Here is a 21,773-nt window from a genome sequence, read left to right as displayed (position 1 = left end):
AACACAACTGCGCGTGAATGACAATGCACAAGATCGGACAATATAATTTTGACGACGATAAATAAAAGAGAAAGATCTCACAAGGTCATATTGCTTGGTGTTAGATTGACAAGTTTAAGGGTACTTGAATTGGTCACACTCAAACTCAATTAGTTCTGCAAATAATTTTAATGTTAAATTATGTTTTGAATTTTTTTTTATGGTTAGCAAGTTTCAATTTTTGGTTAAAAAGGATTTACAATGTTTTTGAAACGATTTGAACTAATTTTTTAGATTTTTTTATATCACAAATCTCAATTTCTTACTTTTGAAATAATTTTGTAATCATTTAAAATAATATGTTGTGTTGATCTAAAATTTCTTAATGCCATTCTGATATCCCAAATGATTTATTTTTAAAAATAAATAATCTAGTATTTGGAAGGGTGAACATTCTCTAATAGCAAAATATTTTATTATTTGAAATAAATAATTTGTTATTTTAGCATCCAAACTTTGCAAACAATAAAACAATTTATTATTTGATTCAAAGTAATTAATTATTTAGTCTCAAATAATTGGTAGTATTTATCAAAATAATATGACACGAATTTTTTTTATCAAAATAACAATCTATTATTTGATAAGTTTCATTTAAACTCACATTTTTTTCTTCTCATGTTTAAGCAATTAACTTCTCCTTTTTTTAACCTAATTGTTTGACCCCTTTTTAATGTTTCTTTTTTAAGTAATTAGGATTAGATATTTTTTCCACTTTATTTAGTTTTTACAACTTTTATGTTGTTTTGTGTAGGATTTGAAGAAGATAAAGAAGCCGATTTAAAACCCACTTGAAGGCCCAAAGTCATTAGTAGCGCGTAGCACAACTTTAATCATGCCTAATGCAAGGATTAGAGTTGAAGAGCATCTTTTTGTTGTTCTACATTAAGCGCCATATAATACACACTTAATGAAAAATAGGAATAGATATCCCCTTTTTGTGCGCTAAGCACATGTTTGTTGTGATTGGCCAAAGCGGATTCTAGAAAGCCAACATTTGGAGCACTAAGTACCAATCCCTTGCACTTAACTAGGGCACTTGAGAGACTCAAGAGTTTGATTCGTGCAATGACACTTAGCGCAAGAACATACTAAGTTTGACATTAATGTGTTGACATCCAAAAAGTTGGGAACAAACCAAATTAAGTTGGACACTTAATTTTTTTAAAATCTGACAATTAAAAAAGAAATGGAAGGAGTATTTTTTTCCCTCAAATATAAGATTTTTTTTGTTTTAAATTATTTTTACCTTATTTAATATTATTATTTCTAAAATACTTTTATTGAGGTTTAATTTTAATTTGAATGACTCATTTTTATTCCTTTAGCCAAGTTGCAATCTATTAATGCATAATTATCAGACTCGAAGGGGTAATAATGTTGAAAGATCAAAGTTTTGTGATGATTAAATTAACTTTATAATTTGGTTTGCTGCAGTATTTTTGCCCCGGATTATGGTACAATGATTTGATCCTCCATCGTATGTTATTTTGTCACAAATTCTTCGAAGCTTAAAGTAATCACAACAAACAAGCATAGATTGTTTTACTCTAACATGAATGATCACTATTTTTACTACGAAGTTTGGCTAAACAAAGCTTAAATTGTCGTTTTGTGGAGAAAAAAAAAGCGTTAAACTTTAGTCCAATTTTTGAAAGGAGAATTAAAGAAATTTTGAATAAGGTTTGCATCAAAGACTTACTATTTTTTTTCCTTATCATGATATTATTGATACCAGTTATTCCACTCAAAAATAATGATAATTTTTTGTTGAAAATCATAAACATATATAAAATGAATATTTTTTTTCTAACAATATCTATTACATATATAAGTACTAATTAAAATTCAAATCCTGAACTACTTAATAATAACACACAAGTTATTACTAGTACTTATTTCAATCATTGTTAATTCAAATACTTACTATTTATCAACACATTTTTAAAAGTAAAATCTTTTTCTTGAATCTCCTAAATATGCTAATCAAAATTCATTAAAATTGTTATGTTAATGCACTAGATGGAATTGTAAATCTAAAACTTGTGCGTAGCAATCTAAGGCACATTTATGGGCATTGGTCGCGGAGAGACTACAGGCAAGGCAAGTTGTGACAGCACAGGTCCCGTCCCAGGCATGCATGGGAACTAATTAACACCATGTCTATCTGCCGTGGTTCTACCACCAAAGGGAATTTATGTGAAACTGGGTGGGACCACAATTATATCAAATGAGTAATGTTTAACAACCCCCTTCAACTAATTATTTTTTTCTCCTGTATCGTTAGTTCTATGTCTATATCTGTGTAGGGTCTTAATTAATTTCTCTTTCTTTTCTTTTTCCAAATATTGGAATCATTTTGTTTAATATTCTACAGGTAATTAAAAAAAAGTCAATTATTTTACCTATATATACAAAGGCTTTTTTTTAGAATAATATTATATTTTTAAAAATATCTCAAGTGCAAAATTAATTCCCTAACGTGCCACTTTATAAATTTGTTAAGAAATTGGGTTTAGAAGAATTGACTTCCCAATACACACATAATATAAACTGAGTTTGTGTTAGGAAGTCGATTTTGAAATTATTAACTTTCCATCACATTTTACCTTCTTTTTTTAAATCACGTTGAGAAATTAGTTTTTTCAAAACAAACATTGCAGTCTGTGTTTTTTATTTGATGTTTTTAGAAAAAAAAAACATAAAAAACATTAAAAATTTAATTTTGAAAAAATAATCTAACAAAATATTTTAGAAGAAAAAAATAAAATGCAATATTACAAAGTCAATTTCCTCAAAATCGACTTTTTAACACCTTCGATCAAATCAAAGCATATATTAGAAAATACAGTAAATTTTATCTAGAGAAAGATATTTTAAAATCATAATTATGGGGTAAAAAAGCCACACGAAGATCCAATGAATTTCCGGTCTAGATCAAATCATAATAATAACTTCCTGGTGTATGTATTCAAGAAAATAGACAAGAAAAAACCATATCATGAAATCCTTTACAATATGTTAGTGACATTAAGTAAACGGTAATGATGTATCCACATCTGCATAGTATATACATTTAATTTCTTTCTGCTTATCCCATTATATATATCACTTACGCATGCAACACTTTTCGTATCTAGTAACACATTGGTATTCATACACCATTTTCTTTAAATAAATCCCGTGGATTTATTTTATGGATTTTTTTATTTTAAATTCTGGACAAAGAAAGCACAAAATAAGAATGATGATGTATATATACTTTCATGCGAGGTTCCTTTTTATGGATTTACGCCGAAAGACTGTTTCTTTGTATATATACTTTCATGCGAGGTATCTCTGCCTTTGAATGTGGAAGAAAGTGTTTGATATATTAACCAACTCCACTTACAGGTATCTCTGCCTTTGAATGTGGAAGAAAGTGTTTGATATATTCACGAATCCAGACTTTGTACAAATAAAAGGCCATGAGAAACACCAAATTTGCTTCCAATTTAAGTTGGGTTCAATGCAAAATCCGTAGCACGATGAGCTAGACAACTCAATACTCATCAATCAACAAACCAACCACACAAACTTTCTAAAAGGCTAAGGCTCTATTTGAATTTCAAATATCATTTCATTGCATGTGGGTTGGCAGCACCATACCCAACTATCTATCTTGTGAGTTCATAATAAATATAAAAACCTTGAAGCTAGACTCAACAACGACATCGATCTTGTCTCACTGACCCTTCTTCTACTAATTCAAAATATGCCTTTCTCCATTTTCCTCAGAATTTAATGTGACCACTTCCCATTCGCTGTTGGGTTGTTGGCAAATTTAATGCCACTCTATTTAAGTCTCTGCATTTGTGTCTCTGCCTCGGTCCCTCCTGTCTCATCCATTAAATTTTAAGAATCTCACAGGACATATACTTACTCCAACGAAACATGCTTCCTTCTCTTCACCACTTTGTAATTTCTACTTCATACACTTCTAATATCCACACTCACGTTATGTTATTAGCCCTTTTAATTTCCTAGCTTCTTCTTTCTCTCTATTATTGTTTCTGGTGATGATAGATGAATATGCATGTTGGGGATAAGCTTTTCTCGTCACACAGATGATATATGTTTCATTAACGAATGAATGATTGTTTTGTTTCTTCTTCAGAAAGTGCAGGAACTTGTTGATGGGGTTCTCTACAACATTGGTGCTGCTGGTTCTTATAACTTCAAACATGTAATTAAGGGCCTGAGATATTGGTACGGTTCAATCAGAAGGCAGTGCTTTATGATTTCAAAGCTCTCTTATTTGATTGAGCCGTGCCAATATCACATGCAAACTTTGATCATGGCTTGTAACAATTGGCAGCTAGCTAACACATTAAAGGTTGTTTCACTACCTATTTCTAGTATTGTTTTCTTATTAAAATTGAATTTTCATTTGAATAGGTTAGATGATAACTATTGATATCAAAGGTCAATATGAGGCATCAAGTATCAACTCGAGGTATCAAGTATCACACTTTGATATTTAAGGAAAATTAGATTAAGTTTTATAGATAAAAGAAACATATTTGAGAGAATGGTTAAAAATCTTACTAAAAATGATCAACTAAATTCTTTAATGAAGATTAGTTATTGCTTAAATCAGTTATACTTTATATCTATAACGTAGTAAAACAAAAAGGTGTATAAGAGATGAAACTCTAATTTTAGTTAAATAACAATTTAAAGCTTGCATAAAGTTATGTGGTTAAGTTTTATGATTATCTATGTGAATATATTGGTAAGTGTTTTTAATTTTTTATCAGTAAATATTAATTTTTAATTATTAGTATTTTTGTTAGCATGAAACTCACTATCTTTTCTTCTTTGTTTATTCTTTTATCACCAAATCAATTATAACCAAAAAAAAAAAACTTGTAAGTGTTTATAGTTCAAGATCAGTTGCTAAGGTAAACAAAAAAAAATGAATATCAGTAATTGAGGTTTTTCTTTTGCAGATGTCTCGGGATCTTCTAACTTGGTGTAGCAAGCAACCATCGTTGGAACCTAGTTCATCTTATGAAAGTTTTTTCCGCGTGTCCGTGATGATCAATTTCTTGGAGTGGGGTGAGACTTTAATTTGGTAATGTTAGCTGGAAATTGGTTTTAATCTTTCTCTTTTATTTTTTGGGTGGTAGGGACTTAATTAACGTGACCAAGATAAATCTATCTTTCACGTTTAGTTTGCTTCTATTTAAAGCCTCATCTCTTTTTTGACAATCTAGTATTATAGTAGGGGTCTAGGTGACAAGATCCGATCTTTCTCTTGCTTTTATTATTAAAGCACTTTCCAGGTAATACATATTTTTGGAAATATTTCTCTATCAGAAGCCGCATTAATTAAAATTATTGTAATTTGGTGGTCCAAAATACTACATGTACTTTGACAGATCAATTTATATTTGACTTTTTTTATCTTGTTTCTTACTATGATAATTATTATTCACTTATGTCTCAGTAAAACACTAATTTGAATAAAGACGGTTAAAAACACATTTTTTTCCCATATATTATACTATTATGTGTTAGATTAAATTTATGTGAGTTTTATTGCATCAAATAGGAACAAGAGTCACATAAATTTCATTATTCAATAACAGAGGGTGTGTCAAGAAGGAAAAACAAGTATTAAAGAGTGTGGAACATATGAACTAGTATTTCTTAACTTCAATATGGTAGGTAATCCTGTACAAATGTTCTTAGTTTGTTTCTCACATTTTACTCAAGGTAAGTTAGAGTGTTAGACAACTCATTTAAGACTTTGTGGGTTAAATATATCTAGAGATGACAAATGGAATCTGCCAGATGAGCTGGTCCAAACAGTCCACAAATAAAGTTGGACTGGGCTCTTGAATTTTAGGTCCAAAAATATTGTGCCAAATTGACCTAGTATGATGGGCTAAGCTGCTAGGCCCAATAACAATTGAACCTAATTGATCTGATATTATTCATTATTTATTTTTTTTTTGTAAATTTTATATAAGTTTTGATTTAAAAAATAGGCCAATTTGTCCATGTTCGAAAGGTTAGACTAGGTCAACAAATTGCAGTTTGGAATGAGCTTGTTATTATGCAATGAAAAGTGCAAGTAATAGTAGGAATGTAGGAAGTTTTACCCATATGCAACCCATAAAAAAAATGGGTTGTCCTGACCTGCATGAACACATTACCTAATGAGCTTGAAATAGATACTTCGATTCGTCATCTTTAAAGATATCCCTTAATCTCAAACGTTATTTGATTAATTTTTTTAATCTATTAATGCTGGCTCTCTCTCATTTCATGTAGAGAATATAACAAGAAATGAAGATAAAATTATTAACTTTTTTATTTTATTTTATAAGATAAATAAATTTAAAGTAACAATTATTTTGAAAAGGATGAAGTATTATTTTAAGAATAAATAATAATGTGCTAAAATGATTTTTTACGTTGTCATTTGATAATAAGCTAAGCTACGATGTATAATAAATTTATTAATTTTTATAATAATTATGTTAAAAATATGCTAAGAAATATTTAACTAGTACAATAAACTTTTTCCCTAACAGAATAACAGTGCAATGCTATTAAATTCTTATTTTAATGTCTTTCATTGACATTTTTAATGTTTTTGGTCAGCTTTGGTTGATGTCAATTAAAGAGGAGAATAAGGAAATATCATTTGACAAAATATTTCTTACACAAAAATATTTTTTCATAATTAAAAGTAAAATAAAAATAAAAATATTTTGACAAACCAAACATTTCCCATATTTCTTCTGATTATACAGATTTTTAGATACAACGTTTTCTTATAAATGGAAATTAATTCTAGGGGTAATAGTTTAGTAGCTAGCTTATTTCATGTTCTGTTATTTGTTTCTTCCCATTATTAAGATTAAATGAGATTAAATGTGTGTTGAAGATTCTTCATGTTAGTGTTCATTCATAGTCTAGAAGGAGATCTCTTGTGCCAAGTATTTTTGGTCAATCTTGGATTGTTTGTGTGATGATAGAAAAAATAAATCTTGATATTATTTGATATTTGTTATTAGGTAAAAATACCTAAGAAATGAGAAGATGAGACAATAACAAAAAGGAGAAAAGACATGAAAACATGGAGATGCAGCAAGTTGTAATGTATAAAGTAATATTTGCCACTCAATATATAATTGAAGGCTTGAAGCCTACATGAAGTAATGTTAGGAAGAATCAGAATATGCAAATCCTTGGAGATTCATGAAATCTATTGGAGAAAATGAGAAATAATCAAATGAAGACTTACAAAAGTTTATTCAAGAAGTATTAAATTAAGGCACCAACGAGGGTTGGGTCTAGGGGAAGGGATTGGTTCCACAAGGTGATGAATGAAGGTTTGAATCCCTCCGGAAGAAATGTCTACATTTAGTATCCAATTATGTCTTGAACATCATTATTTTTGAAGGAGGAAACATGTGGGGAAAATAAAATTATGACAGATAGACAATGACGAAGAACAGAACCTTCAAGGCATTGAATGCTGCCAAACTTCAGCCATAAGTTGATGAAGTTAATAGTGCTAGAATGAATAATGTAAGAGGTCTAACTCAACCCTAAAACATCAAAAGGTAACTCTTGGTGCGTGAACAATAAATGATAATGTGAGAGGCTTAACTCAACCCTAAAAACTAGTTCAAGAGATGAATATTGCTTCTCATTTATAATGTGACTTTATTTTTAGACATGTGAGACTTAGGTATTTCCCAATAATGGGTGTTGTGTCTCACAATTTTTAAGCCAGATTACTCCAGCAAAACACCATATTACCCCCAAAGCTCTGCAACGTTCAAAATAGTACCAAAAAAACAAAATTACTCCGAAAAAAGAACTAAAGCTTTTTTTTTTTTTTTGCATTGCCCCTGTTCCATCAATCGAAGCACTCCAATTAATGTGAATATCTTTCTTCCTTAAATAGGCACGCATCAACAACATGGAAAAAAGAAGAGTAATGAAGCAAAGGAGAAATTTCTGCATATTTGAGCTTTCTTCGAGACATCATCTTCAACTAGTATTAGAAATTAGTTAATCAAGTTACGGTTATTTTCTGTTAAGATAATGTAATGACAACTACATAAATAGTCATGTACTTGACACATTTGATGAATAATATTCATTTTTTCTCTCAACTCATATTATGGTATAAGTTTTCTCTGGCCTTTCCCTTTCTCTCAACCACCATTGAAGCTACTTCTCCGGTTCCATTGGCCGAGGCTGAAATCATACTTCAGGATGATTAGCCTCAAAATCCTTCTTGCCCGTTCTTTCTACAACTTAGGCGAAAATCCAGGTTCAGTTTTGGTTTTCCAACCCTTGAATTGCCCCAATCATCGCCTATAGAGTTGTCTAATGGACGCGTCGGAAATCCCACGTTATTTTCACCTTACAAGTTGATGTTATATATTTTTTTATGATTCATCAAACATCATGTAGTGATAGTTGTATACCATGTAATGTCCTTATGCCATCACTCAATAAAAACAGACAATATGCTTATATGCTTTGTCCACCATGGGATATATAGATGTTCATGAGTTGGATTAGTTATGATAAAAACATAAATTATTATATTTTAATTTTGACCTCTAATAATTATCTATTTTATATTTTTAATTATCATATTTGTTCTTTTATATTTTATATAATAGTTATCCAAATATCAACATCATAGTATTAACACAAGTAAAATAAAAATTATAATTTATAAAATACACGTTTAACTCCATCTTATTTAATTTTTCAACCATTTTATTTTGAGTTTAAAGTCCCTCCTATCGCATTACTTGCAGCATTCTTTGATGAAATCTCAATGTAAAGACTTTCCATAGAAAAGTTACACTTTCAGCATTTGTTGATGAATCTCAGGGAACCTCCATGGATCATATATATCACTTCGTATCCGGTTGCACTATACTTTATCACTTAAAGTTGTGAACATTTACATATAAAATTCAATGGCTTCATGTTCAATATATAAAAATCCGTCATCGATCATTTTATCACTCTGGTCAAAGTTTTTATTTTTTTTTAAGCACTTGGTCGAAGATTGTTAAAGTCCTACTATAAGTTTTTAATAATAATACAATGTCCAATACTTTTTTTTCCTTCTACCCTGTCGAAGAAGTAGGTGTTGGTCATTACCAAAAGACAAAAAAGTTTGGCTCTTTTTTCTGTTCTTGATTTTCAAATCAGTAATGCACCAAAAGAACTTGCAGAATTCGATTTATTCTGCAATGTATTCCACAAGTTAAAAACATGACCTCTAACAACATACTAAAACCATGTAAAGCTAATATTTGCTATTTTTCAATGTATTCTGCAATGTCTCTACAAACTGATGTCACCTTGCGGCATTTTTCACTAAGATTTGCTATTGCAACTAAATTATTCTAAAGACTAATAGCTTACCACTAAATCTGTATAAAAGGAATGAATTTTAATATGCATCTTACTTCCTCTGTTCATTTAAATCTCATTCTGCTTTGCGTGCTGCATGGTAAAGCTCCAAATAGTCAAGAGCAGGCCGGTTCCAAGACCAGTCTTGCTCCATCACCCTTTTGCATAAACTGTTAAACCAATCACGGCCTTCATACCATGCTGATATTGCCCTGATAAAAGAGTCCATAAAATTAATTTTACAACAAGAAACATTAGTACTTTAGATACACAAGATCTTGTGTGTGCAATAGTGTCAAAAAAGCAAGAAAAAACAGTTTAATATTGAAAAATGCATAATACTTTTGGTTTCTTCTGTCCATGTCAAAGCCACTTTCAACCCTTTTTCCCAATGAAAATTCCAATGTAAGAAATTCTCTTTCCACAAAACCTTTTTACAGTATTAGGGAAACGAAAATATACAATGTTGGGATACCCCAAAACCTTTTACAGTATTAGGGAAACGAAAATCCTCTTTCCACTAAATATCAATCATATACATGCAACAGATTAAGATGCCACTAACCCTTAAGTATGGTCTCTAGCTGGGCTTGAGTCTTGAATAAATATGATTTTGAAAAGACTTTTAGCATGGCCAAACTTTGAGACTTTAAAATCTACCACAGATCACTACGTTTAATTGCTTTATTTATGCTGGCTCAGTGGCTGTTACATTTTGTTCTTTGAGGTTTTCCAAATTATCTATTCACCTAGTAAATAAGAGACTAATCTACCATGTATGATCTGGTGGTAAAAAAGAACAACCCTCTCTAGTCTCGATTGTACTTTTTCTACAAACATAAAGTTCAGAGGATTAAAACTAGAATCACATGCTCAAGGGATGTGAGCCCCTTTCACTCAAATCAACGTACTGTAAATCTGTAATATATTTTTTGGAGTTATGTTATTGGCAAATTGGGTTTTTCACAATATAGCCTCCATCATATGGCACATAACTCACCTATTGAGAGCATAATCAACACCTCCAGTATCAGCTCCATCAAAACTAAATCCATTTGGCTCAAGACCTTGTGCTTGTGCTCTATCCTTATCATGATCAACGTCAAATACTGTATCGTAAAGTCCTGCAAAATTATGTGTTGATGAATGTCAACTGAACCAAAACAGAGTTGAATGAACAAAAGAAATTGAAAAGATAAAAAATATTCCATATATAAATGTAATAGGTTAATGGTCAATGTATCAAGCAGAGTCTGCATACAAACCATGCCGTTTCAATGAATTATAATGTAGAGTAAATATAAAGCATGTAGAGACCTCCAGTTTTTCGAACAACAGGTACTGAACCATATCTCATTGCTGTGAGTTGAGTGAGTCCACATGGCTCAAAGATTGAAGGAACTAGAATGAAATCAGCACCAGCATATATCTAGAACAAAAGAAATTAAAATGAGTCAGTAGAGCCCCATTATGTTGCACCTGTATATTTAATGGGTAAAATGTTACTGAAGGTTTTTCAGTTTCATAAGTTACCAAGTGTGAAAGAGGCTCATCATATGCAAGGCAAAGTCTAGCACGATCATGATGAGCAGAATGCAATTCATTGGCCAAATTCACAAAATCATTTTGGATACGAGGATCTGGAGCTGAACCAAGTAATACAACCTGCATATCTTTTCACAGTTAAGATTTGTCTACATGAATGCAACATTTGTAAACAATTTCTAAATTGAACAAGAAAATCTACGAACAAATTCAAATGCCCGACTTTGAAATTTACCCTTGGCTAATAGTGAAAATTATCAGCACCTATTTGAAGCATAAAACTTTCATTTGAGAAGGGTATAGAGTCCAGGTGGGTTCCTAGTTTAAGATAGGCAAAATTGCAAATTTGGTCCCCCTATTTGTCTCAGAATTTGATTTTGGTCTAATTTAATTCACGAATTTAGTTCCCCAGTTTTTTGCAATCTCGTTATTTCAGTCCCCAATCCCGAAATTGGACGTTGAGTGTTAATTGTCAGACCATCACGTGTCGCGCTTTTATTGGGCGTTGACCGCCACATGTCACACTTTTATTGGACGTTAATTTTGTGCACCTAATTAACGTCAACCTCCCATAAAATCACAAGACGTGGTGGTCAACGTCCAATAAAAGCGCGACACGTAACGGTCAAGGTAAGCAATTAACAATGAACGTTCAATTTCGGGGATTGAGGACTGAAATAAGGAGATTGCAAAAAATTAAGGGACTAAATTCGTGAATTAAATTATAGGGGGACCAAAATCGAATTCTGAGACAAATTGGGAACCAAATTTGCAATTTTGCCTTTAAGATATCATACATCCTATACATTTAGTTTTGCCAAGGGTCATGTAGATTGAGATCAAACAACTTTATCAAAGAATATTTAATACCACATCAGTTGTCCGGTAACCACTTGGCCAAAAATCTTGAACTAAAAAAGTCATGCTTGAAAGATATCCACAAAATGATTTGATAATGATAACAAAAACAACAGTAAAAATGTTTGTAATTTTACCATCCCATACTGCTATTATGCAGGCAACTATGGCATTGCTGGTTCACACTTTGATATAAAATAGAAATAGAGGAATACCTGTCCACCACGTTCTAGGGTGCGCCATATGGCATGTTTGATGAGATGGATTCCTTTCTGATGAGTCAATCGAGTAATAATTCCCACTAAAGGAAGATCAGCTTTTTTTAAACTAAGCCTTTGTTGCAAGGCTTCCTTGGAAGCTCTTTTTCCTTCAACAACATTTTTTGATGAGTATGATTCCTGGAATAGTGTGATATTGGAACAAGTCATAATTGAATTAGTGGAAATTAAATAAAAAACTTCTATATGATAAGTACAGGCATGGGTTATAAGGGGACGGAGATATGCTAATGACTTATTGTAGTCATTAATGAACTCAACTGAATAAAAGAATCCCTCAATCCATTTGCATATTGCATTTAAGAAGTCCTAGTTAAAACTTTTCTATGTTAAACTCGGTCAGGGTAATGTATGCAGTTGTGCACTGTTGGAATTGCAACAATTAAGCAATATCAATATTCCAGTTGATATGTTCTTCATATTGATGATTCATCCCAAACACTCAAGCGCAACTTAACAGAATAAACATGAGGCAAGTATGCTCACCTAATTAGTTGCATTATTTTAAAGGCACTGGTAAGAACCAGTATAGGATGGAGCAGTCATTACGGTTATCCAAAGGAAGTAAAAGGTGAAGATAAACACCAATCATCAGCATTTATCTAGCTTTAGTTTCTAGTAGGTACACAGTTTATAAGCAGCCACAATGTTGGGACTTAACTTTGATAACTGCGCCATTGTAGGACCTATGTAAGAAAAGAATAAGAAACATCTGTATATATGTCTACTTACAGGAATGAATTTATCATTATACGGGTCCCATATATCTGGGTCGATTCCATTTATTATACCATGGAACTTGTGAAGATGAGGAGCAATTAAAGGATTACCAGCAATCTCTCTTGAATATGTGGGGGAGACCTGCCAAATATGCATGATCAAGTTGTAAAAATCACAATCAGCTTCTTCATTTCAAATTACTGATTCTGTATAAACTCCAAATTGTATCTGATGTCTGATGTCCCAATTTTATAAAATTTATATTATGAAGGGGGAATAATCAGCACTTACAGTTGTAGCTTTGTCAGCATGTGCCATAGCTTTTCCAATGGAATGGGCTCCAAATTCAAGGTTATGAATTGTGAAGACAACTCGTGCTTTACTAAGACCATAATGTGCATAGTTGTCTTTAAATAGCCAAGCAGCCGGAGCACTTGACCAATCATGGCAGTGGATGATATCCTGCCCATTGGTTAGAGCCAATTAAAATACATCCTTGGTGACAATTTTTTTTATTCCAAAAGGTGTGATAAAATACATTGTTAAACCTGAGATCACTTGCTTTATATAAATGGTATGTTAAATAAATCAGAAAGAGAAATAGCTAGCCCAAGTAGGAAAGCTGATCACTTGAAAAATTGCATGCATATCATGTTTTTGGGTCTAGTGGGATGAGAAAATGCTGAGTTAGCACACAGCATCCAAAGAATAGACACTTCTTCATTCACTCTTACATCAGGAAAGGAAATGTTGATCGCAATTTTAAAAATTGACATCTTTCAATAAAAAATAAAATAAAATGAACAGTTCAGTCACTGTAAATGATATCGCTTACAGGATGAAATCCACTTTGGAGTAGAAACTCGAGAGCGGCATGACAAAAAAAACCAAATCTCTCTCCATCATTCCCACGACCATATACACAGCCAACCTGAAAGAATCTGCAGCAAAGAATATTGATTTGTGAAGCTTAGTACAATTTATGAAACATTTGAAAACGTTCAAGTCAGCTTAATATCAATGTTCATAAAGAGTAAAACTGCAGTTACCCTAAATAAAAGAAAAAATACGACAACTGATTAAAAAAGATATACATATATGGGAAATAATATCTGCAGATAATCACAATGAAGATACAGTTTAGCACTCAATGTCAAACATAATACACCTAAAGTTATCAATTCAATACAGATTCACAGAGATAAAATTGCAGTTGAAATTCAAATATAATTTGGGTTTATATCTGAGAGTAATACTTGGGTTTAACAGCTGGATGATGGAACTTATGAACTTTACCCAACCCAACCTTCATGCTGCTCAGAAATATTTTGGCCTCGTGTTTGGTACTAAGTTACTAGGTGCTCCATAAATATGTTAAAAGCCTACCTTAATGCTGGATGATGGAACTTATGAACTTTACCCAACACAACCTTCATGCAGCTCAGAAATATTTTGGCCTCGTGTTTGGTACTTAGTTAATAAGTGCTCCATAAATATGTTAAAAGCCTACCCAGAAAGTTGCTTACATTTGCCCGACTACCACTTTTCCTACTCATTCCCTAAAATTCTGGAACGTCAACCACCTCGGATAATAATCAATCAATTGATAGGGTCCAGAGTTGATGTGAAAAAGAGGCTCAGACATAAGAAACACTTAATAGACAAACATTAGAGAACAGTGTGGAGAATCAAAGTATTTACCCATTTTGAGGCTCCAAAAAGTAGACAGAGAGGCCTTCAACTTTTCCATGCCATACTTTTATTTCAGTCCCTCCCCAGGAATAGCTTTTGTGATAGTCAAAATCCTTTACCTGCATTGGGAGCCATGCATGCCAATGATGCTGATGCTCAGCAGTCAAATGTGAAGAAACGCTCTCAACAAACCATCCATTTCCACACAGAAGCCACTCAAACAATATTTGACTCCCCCCCCCTAATCTCCAGATTATTGATCAGTTTCATATTGAATATCAAACTATATCACTTGCAATGATTATTACAACATGATGCTGTATTCAATAGGAAGTTAGGCAGAGACCAGAAAAAATTTCAATTAAGCAGGAATAGACAATCATATATCCACTGCACAGTATTAAATGCAGAGTATAAGATTTAATATAAGTATGACAGCAACAGGGAGAGGAATAAAAAACTTACATTGCTAAGGTTCAAGCAGTCATACTTTGGAAGAATGATGTCCACATTGTGATTTAAATCCTGAACAGCCCGGGATAGACTAGTAACAACATCACCAAGGCCTCCAACCTGCAAACATGAATACCATCAGAAACAGAAAATTGTGTTTAATTAATTCACAAATAGCCTCTGCATAACATAGAAACAAGTAAAAACCTTTTTCTGAACAGCACACATGACAAATAGTAAAAATTATTAATTCTAATTTCCTACAATTTGCCAGGCTTGGCAATAAAAGAAGTCTGTAAATAAATTTAAGATAAGATACATGCAATAGGGTAGCTTACTTTTGCAATTGGGGCCATCTCCACAGCAATATGGATGATATGCAAAGGTGGTTCCTTTACAATACCTCCAAAAACTGGTATGTGATAATCCATTCCGAATTTGTTATCAAAAACTCCACCATGTTCACTCTCAGAGAATACAAAGTCCATCATGTATGCATCCAGTGGAACCTTAACTGCAGAAACACAAAATCATTAAACTTCTTCAGGACCAAATGCCTTTTTCCCTGGAGAGAACAAAGTGATTATACTTTGGATGAAGTTGCACAACACCAACTTTACAAAACTATAATGAAATCTGAATGGAATCTGAATACAAGATCCACGAACATGGAATCTGAATACAAACCATAAGTGATACAGATTATAAACCCCTTGCAGATTTCTTTATAACATTTGTCACAACAAAAACTCAATCATCACATCAAAGGCCAGACTACAGTTTAGGACACGCAAAGGGTAATGGTATACAAAATAACATTTTTGACATGCAAGCATTCACAAAATTTTCTGCATCATTATATTTATCTTTGATCTATGCAGTAGCATATCAATTTTTTTCTGCACAAATCCATATGAAATTGAATCAACAGGCTCTGGACACCTGTTGCCACTTTTTGTCTCCTATAGTGATTCAAATAGTATTTATCAGTATTTTCCATACACACAACACAAATTGATAGCAGAACAATGCATTCAATATAAAGACCAGTAATCTGCTAAGCAGTATAGCATCCTATATGTTCAGACATCAAAAGTGTGGTAACATAATGTATTTGGAGGACAAACCATATTTCAGAAATAGCATCCTTTAACCAAAATCTAAATAAAGAATAGAAAATCAAAATTAAGCAACCAAAGAGTCATCAATATCCTTGATATTACTAATTGCTAGAATACTATGGTCTACAGTCTAATCATCTTTCAAATGTAAACTAAGGTAGAAACCCACCAGAGGCTTTGACGTGAGTGCCATTCTCAGCAGGTAACATTCTCTGAGGTGGCAATGGACCATTACGGTGAGACCAACGATTAAATGAACATCTAAACCAAACCTCAGGTTTGCCATTCAGATTTGTGTTGGAGGGGTTATAGAATACTGTCACTGTGCTCCCTGCTTGAACATCAAGAGGGTCAGTGAATACAATATGCTTTTGAGAAAGCAAAAATCTTTTCAGAGTTCTTTCCTTTGTTTCAGCTTTCATCTGTGCTGTTTTTCCAGCCTGCAACAAGGATAGGAACAAATCAACAAGATGAGTATTTATTAGTTTGAATATCTGTTAAAGAAAAAGTAAATGCTTTAAGTAGTATTTAGGTAAACAGTTATAGGTATCAATCTAAAACTACATTCCTAACAAAAGGTGAACTTATCCTCCATGACAAGATTACATTATAAGAATACACCATATTTTTCTGTATATATTTACATGAAGTAACACAAGAAAGAAAACAGACAACTGAAAAGCTTATTTTTATGATTGATAAGTATCTTAGGTCATGCCTGAATGTTACCATTTGGAAGTCATGTCAAGCAAGAACTAACCTTTGCACGTATCGCTTCCTCTCTTAACCTCCTTTCCTCCTGAAATTTTCTGTATATCTGCTGCTCTTCCTCAACCCAATACTGTTCATCAGGTATAGCCATAGGGACAATGGCATGGAAATCTTGTTTACGATTGTTATCATATACAACTGCCTTCTTAGGTGGACCATCAGCAAAGACCCAATCCAGGACAAGAGCTTGGTCAGGTACAACAACTGCATAAAATATAAAAATTGATCAACAAAAGGTGTCGCATACTTCAAAGTAATCCTAAAGGAGAGATCAAGCTTCTATCCATCTTCTGAACCAGTATTCTTTTGCTGACCATCAAACAGTCATTGATCTAAAACAGTTTAAAGAGTAGATGACATGAGTATAAACCCTATTCTAGTAGTAGACATCTAATGCTTTGTATAAGAAATTTATCTCTCTCTTTGCCTCTATCTATCTATGAAATTTCAGCTGAATGTATGTAGACATAGTAGAAATCCAAAGCAATGAGTCAGAATTTAGAGATGGTTGTGCAACTTATAAAGTTCAAGATTCGTAATTCTTGTAAGATATTTCAAATAAAATGATGTACATAAACACAAATATCCCTGTCCCTTAAATAGCAACCTTTTCATGTTTAAATTAAATGATGGACATGACAGATCTATAAAATCAAGCCACTTCAATACTGCTTTTTGTTATGGATAAGAAAGGCACTTCAGAATCACGTGTCTGAATCTCATCTGCAAAGGCACACCATTCACCTAATGCATCACCATCATGTATCAGCAAATACCACAATTATAGCATAAGGCCTCCATCAGATGGCAAAGATTTGCGCATTATAAATGAAGAGATGCAACAACTCCACCTCCATGCATGTCTCATCATAGCACGTGTTTTTTTTTCTAATCATACACCTTTTTTAAAGTCTAGTAAAAGATTAATTTCAAGGAAATGAATTATCATCAAAGACAAAGAATAGATATGAAACAGCATACCATCAGCATACCACCATTCACCTCCTTTTAGAACAGACTTGACAAGCCTTTCAACGATTGATAATCCATACTTCCAATTATTGTGCCCACCATGAATCCATATTTCATTAGCATTTGCAAGAGGACCTGAGCTTCTGTTATAATATAATCTGATCAATTCATTGCCTTTGAATTCACTAGGTTCAATATACCAAACATTATCAATGGACTTTACAGCATTTTTCAACAATTGTGGCAATGTTTCTCGCATTCTTCCAACCTCCGCCTTCGCCCGTGCCCTGTCCTCTTCCTTTGCAGCTCTGTCTGCCTCCATTCGCCTTTGCTCTTCAGCTTGTCTTTCCCTTTCAGCTTGTGCCCAAGCAAGTTCTTCTAATTCTTTACGTTTCTCCTCAAGCAAGAAATCTTCAAATGCTAATGCATCCATTCCTCCATCAACGGGTATGCAGAAGTCTTTTTGGTCATTATTGTCATAGACATTTTGTTCATTGAAGAACACAAAGTCTACCTTGTAGGCTTCTTTTGGCACATATAATTGGCAAGACCACCAATCTCCCTTGAGATGTGACTTATTCAACCTAATGGAAAAAGATTTCCACTTCCAATCATTGAATGCCCCCATGATCAGAATGTCTGGCTCCTCACTTAGTGTTGAAAGGTTCTTGTTAAGGAAAAGTTCTATATCTTGATCAGGTTTAACCACAGGAGGATATACAAACAGCTTCATCCCTTGTGAAAGTTTTTCCTCTGCAATCCTCTCTATCTCCTGCCTGCGCTGATTTGCTTCCAACTCTAACTTCAACAGCCTAGCAGCTTCCTCATTTATTCTATCATCAGCAGCACTGCTTGATTCCTCAACAGCTTCCTCAGTTATTTCACCATCAGTATCTGTTTCTTTAACATTTTCATCAATTCGTGCACGGTCAAACAAACCTTCTTCCGAAGAACCTTCAACAATCCCAACACCTCCATTGTAAGGAATCTCCTCCTTCCGCAACTCAAGAACCTCATCATCCTCATCAATTACAGAAATATTAGCTTCATTGCTCTCATCCAACAATAATAACTCCCCCGCCGTCTCATCTAACAACGATAACTCCCCCACATCCCTGACAATTTCGTCAATTCTATCTACAGCCTCAAACTTCTCCTCTTGGGAGAATTCAAGTTCCCCTTCTTTATCAGCATCAACATTGACATCAACTGTTTGCTTTTTATCACCCCCTGAAACCTCACTCACTACTGAAGTTAACGTGTCTCCCTTCTTCACTCTTGTACTCTTTTTGCTTGGGACAAAACCCTTTCCAGCAGTGCCCTTGGTCCTTGCAACTGGCACCTTCTTCTGTTGCCTCTTCCGAGAAAAATCTACCCAAAAAAAACTCATTTATAGAAAAGGGAATTCATGAATTCGAAGGAGTAATCTTAATAACACGACACAACAAATTACAAACCTGCACTGGCACGGAAGAACGAAACACCCCAACCTGCTTTGCACGGTGAACACTGAAACCAAAATAAACAAATGAATTAATTAACTAAACATACTCAGATATTTCACCACCATATTAATCCAATTTAAGAAAAAAGCAGAAAACATAAAACATAAACATGAGTAAGATGAAAAAAAAAAAACCCAGCATAATAATTACTATGTAACCACTCGTAAACGTTACTGAATGACGACGAGGTAATACGCCAGAAACACAATCACCGCCTCTGTAGGGAAACACCGTTTTGCAGTTTAGCTGCAGAGACATCTCCATAATAATCACTTCACTTCCAACAACAACGTTTCCACTTTGTTCCTTCTTTTTATTTGCGTTGTGATTTGAGCATTTGATCAATGCTTACTGTGCTAATAATTCAATGATCCAAAACCAATCAACTGCCTCTGAATCTGCGCGCCAGATAAAATAATATTACATAAAAACGAGAAACAAATTAACAAAACATAAAAAATAGTGAAAATGATGATGATGATACATGCACTTGAAGTGGTGTCAATGTGTGTGAAGTGTTTTTTTATTTGAGTCTGAGCCACACACATAGGACATATGTCAAGTGGTGCTATTTGCTAGTTACTCTGTTCGCTCAGAGCAATGTACATTTATTCGTTCATGGAAGTAACGACACTTCGAGACCGAATCCAACGGTGCAAAATTACTTATAATTTGAGTGGTTAATGTACGATCGAATGTTGGTGTCCAATGTTCAATGTCTCTTGTCATGTTCGTTAATTATCAAACACTGCCAACTCAAGAATAATTCTGTTTCGGGAGATTAAAAACATCTTATTATAATCATCATTAAATTAAAGTTCTTATTAGTTTATATAATGTGTTTTATTATAAATGTTGTTTGATTTTTTTAATCAAAAGTCAGTGAGATTCTTAACCAATCATGAAAGTTGTAATTAAATGTGTAATCTAAACGGTTTGTTTTGATTTAATAATTGAAACTAAAGATTTTCATTTCTCACAAGAGTTCTCAACTGGGAGAATGTATGAAGGAAAAACTCTTCATGGAGAACTTTTTGTTAAAATGATAATACTTTTAAGTGTTATTTTACGTCGTTCTCTAACTTGATTTAGAGTTTTACCTCTTTAACTTGTATTGATATTTATTTAATGTAAATTTTTATTAGGCAGATTATTGGAATAAAACTTCATTTCTTATTAGAAAATAACATTAAAAGTACTTAAGAAACCCTACCTATATATCGTCTTAAAATTAACAGTTCATATTGGGTATTTAATTATAATTCTCATGTGATTTTCTTCCTTTTAAACTTAAGATCATGTGAAATTTGTAATTAAATATATAATCTGAAGCGTTAATTTTATTCTAATCATTATAATTAAATAGTTTATATATATATATATATATATATATATATATATATATATATATATGTATAGGTATCAATTTGTTTTGTTAATTAAATTGACAAAAGATTTGGTTCCAAGTAACACGGTCCAAGATGTGATTAGTTGGAGATTAAAAGTGTTAGCTGTTGGAGTTTTTGATAGGATGCAAGGGTGAGAAGCAAGAAATCAATGAGGATGTGCCACATGAGGAATCTTGGTGGGGAGGTTTGTGCTAAATTCTTCATTTGGATCATTAATTTAAAGGATGTTTTAATCACGACCACGGACTTAGTTGAACTTTGAATAAAAACACATGAAGTAGGTGAGGCAGAAAAAGTGAAATCCGGTTCCCCGTTTTGCTTTCGGTCTCAGTGAAGAAAGGGAAAAAAAATCAAAATCAGAACTAGGCAAACTGAATTTATCTCTCGTGAGTTAGGATTACTTAATTTGAGTCATATCAAATATTCAATCTAAAAACAATTATCAATATGTTACTCAAAAATTAGGAAGACATCTTTAGGACATCTATAATCAAGTCACTTCAGATAAACTCCATAACTTATTTTATATTATTTTAAGAAATTTAATTAAGTATTATTCTAATTTAACAATTTTAAAGTGTTCAGATAAACTCCATAACTTACCAATACCACACTAAAAGAAAAGAAAAATACAACTAAATAATGATTGTTGATTGCTGTACCAACCGCTAAAATTGAAGAATATCAGAATCTTCCACCAATGTGCTCTACTGTTTTCATGATGGGATGCTCTCTAATGGTTTAAATTGCTATTTGAATTTCTTTGTCAGTTGCTCATATGAAAGAACAACCACCCATGCACTTGCTCGTATAATCTTTCTTTTACAGAACTTGCTCTTGTAATCTTGTTTTTTTTACTGGAATATAACCTAAAGAAATATATAGATTTTATTGAAGTGGAGAAGATGCATGAGAGACACAAATACACAGAAAATGACACCTAAATTGTTTTTATTTCTCTAA

The 21,773-nt window shown here is 32.6% G+C and overlaps 2 protein-coding genes and 1 non-coding gene across 5 annotated transcripts; 2 read left to right on the top strand and 1 right to left on the bottom strand.

Moving 5' to 3' along the window:
* Window positions 1-3,527: 3,527 nt before the first annotated feature.
* LOC121173616 (uncharacterized) lies at window positions 3,528-8,219 on the top strand. The gene is made up of 4 exons (XM_041009983.1): window positions 3,528-3,996; window positions 4,196-4,414; window positions 5,031-5,139; window positions 8,009-8,219. The coding sequence occupies exons 1-4, from the start codon at window positions 3,973-3,975 to the stop codon at window positions 8,071-8,073; spliced, it is 417 nt and encodes a 138-aa protein (XP_040865917.1). The 5' UTR covers window positions 3,528-3,972; the 3' UTR covers window positions 8,074-8,219.
* MIR171F (microRNA MIR171f) lies at window positions 4,279-4,368 on the top strand. Its single transcript, NR_048787.1, has one exon. It is a non-coding gene; the product is annotated as a microRNA MIR171f (primary transcript).
* A 1,155-nt stretch (window positions 8,220-9,374) lies between the features above and the next one.
* Window positions 9,375-20,043, bottom strand: LOC100797872 (starch synthase 3, chloroplastic/amyloplastic). Of its 3 annotated transcripts, none has more exons than XM_006597522.3 (17): window positions 19,886-20,043; window positions 19,552-19,799; window positions 19,354-19,405; window positions 17,906-19,267; window positions 16,914-17,128; window positions 16,323-16,593; window positions 15,371-15,546; window positions 15,045-15,152; window positions 14,589-14,728; window positions 13,723-13,828; window positions 13,179-13,349; window positions 12,900-13,028; window positions 12,105-12,287; window positions 11,020-11,151; window positions 10,804-10,915; window positions 10,487-10,610; window positions 9,375-9,698 (listed from the first exon to the last, which is right to left on the bottom strand). In XM_006597522.3, exons 2-17 carry the CDS (start codon window positions 19,663-19,665, stop codon window positions 9,563-9,565), a joined length of 3,531 nt encoding a protein of 1,176 aa, XP_006597585.2. In that variant the 5' UTR covers window positions 19,666-19,799; window positions 19,886-20,043; the 3' UTR covers window positions 9,375-9,562. The 3 variants fall into 3 exon arrangements, with proteins under 3 accessions (XP_006597585.2, XP_003546152.2, XP_006597587.2); XM_003546104.4 differs by having other exon boundaries at window positions 14,589-14,698; XM_006597524.3 differs by having other exon boundaries at window positions 19,576-19,799.
* Window positions 20,044-21,773: the final 1,730 nt, after the last annotated feature.

The sequence above is a fragment of the Glycine max genome, chromosome 15, assembly GCF_000004515.6.
Source record: "Glycine max cultivar Williams 82 chromosome 15, Glycine_max_v4.0, whole genome shotgun sequence".
Taxonomy (NCBI): Eukaryota; Viridiplantae; Streptophyta; class Magnoliopsida; order Fabales; family Fabaceae; genus Glycine; species Glycine max.
This window is presented reverse-complemented; position numbering and strand designations above follow the sequence as displayed.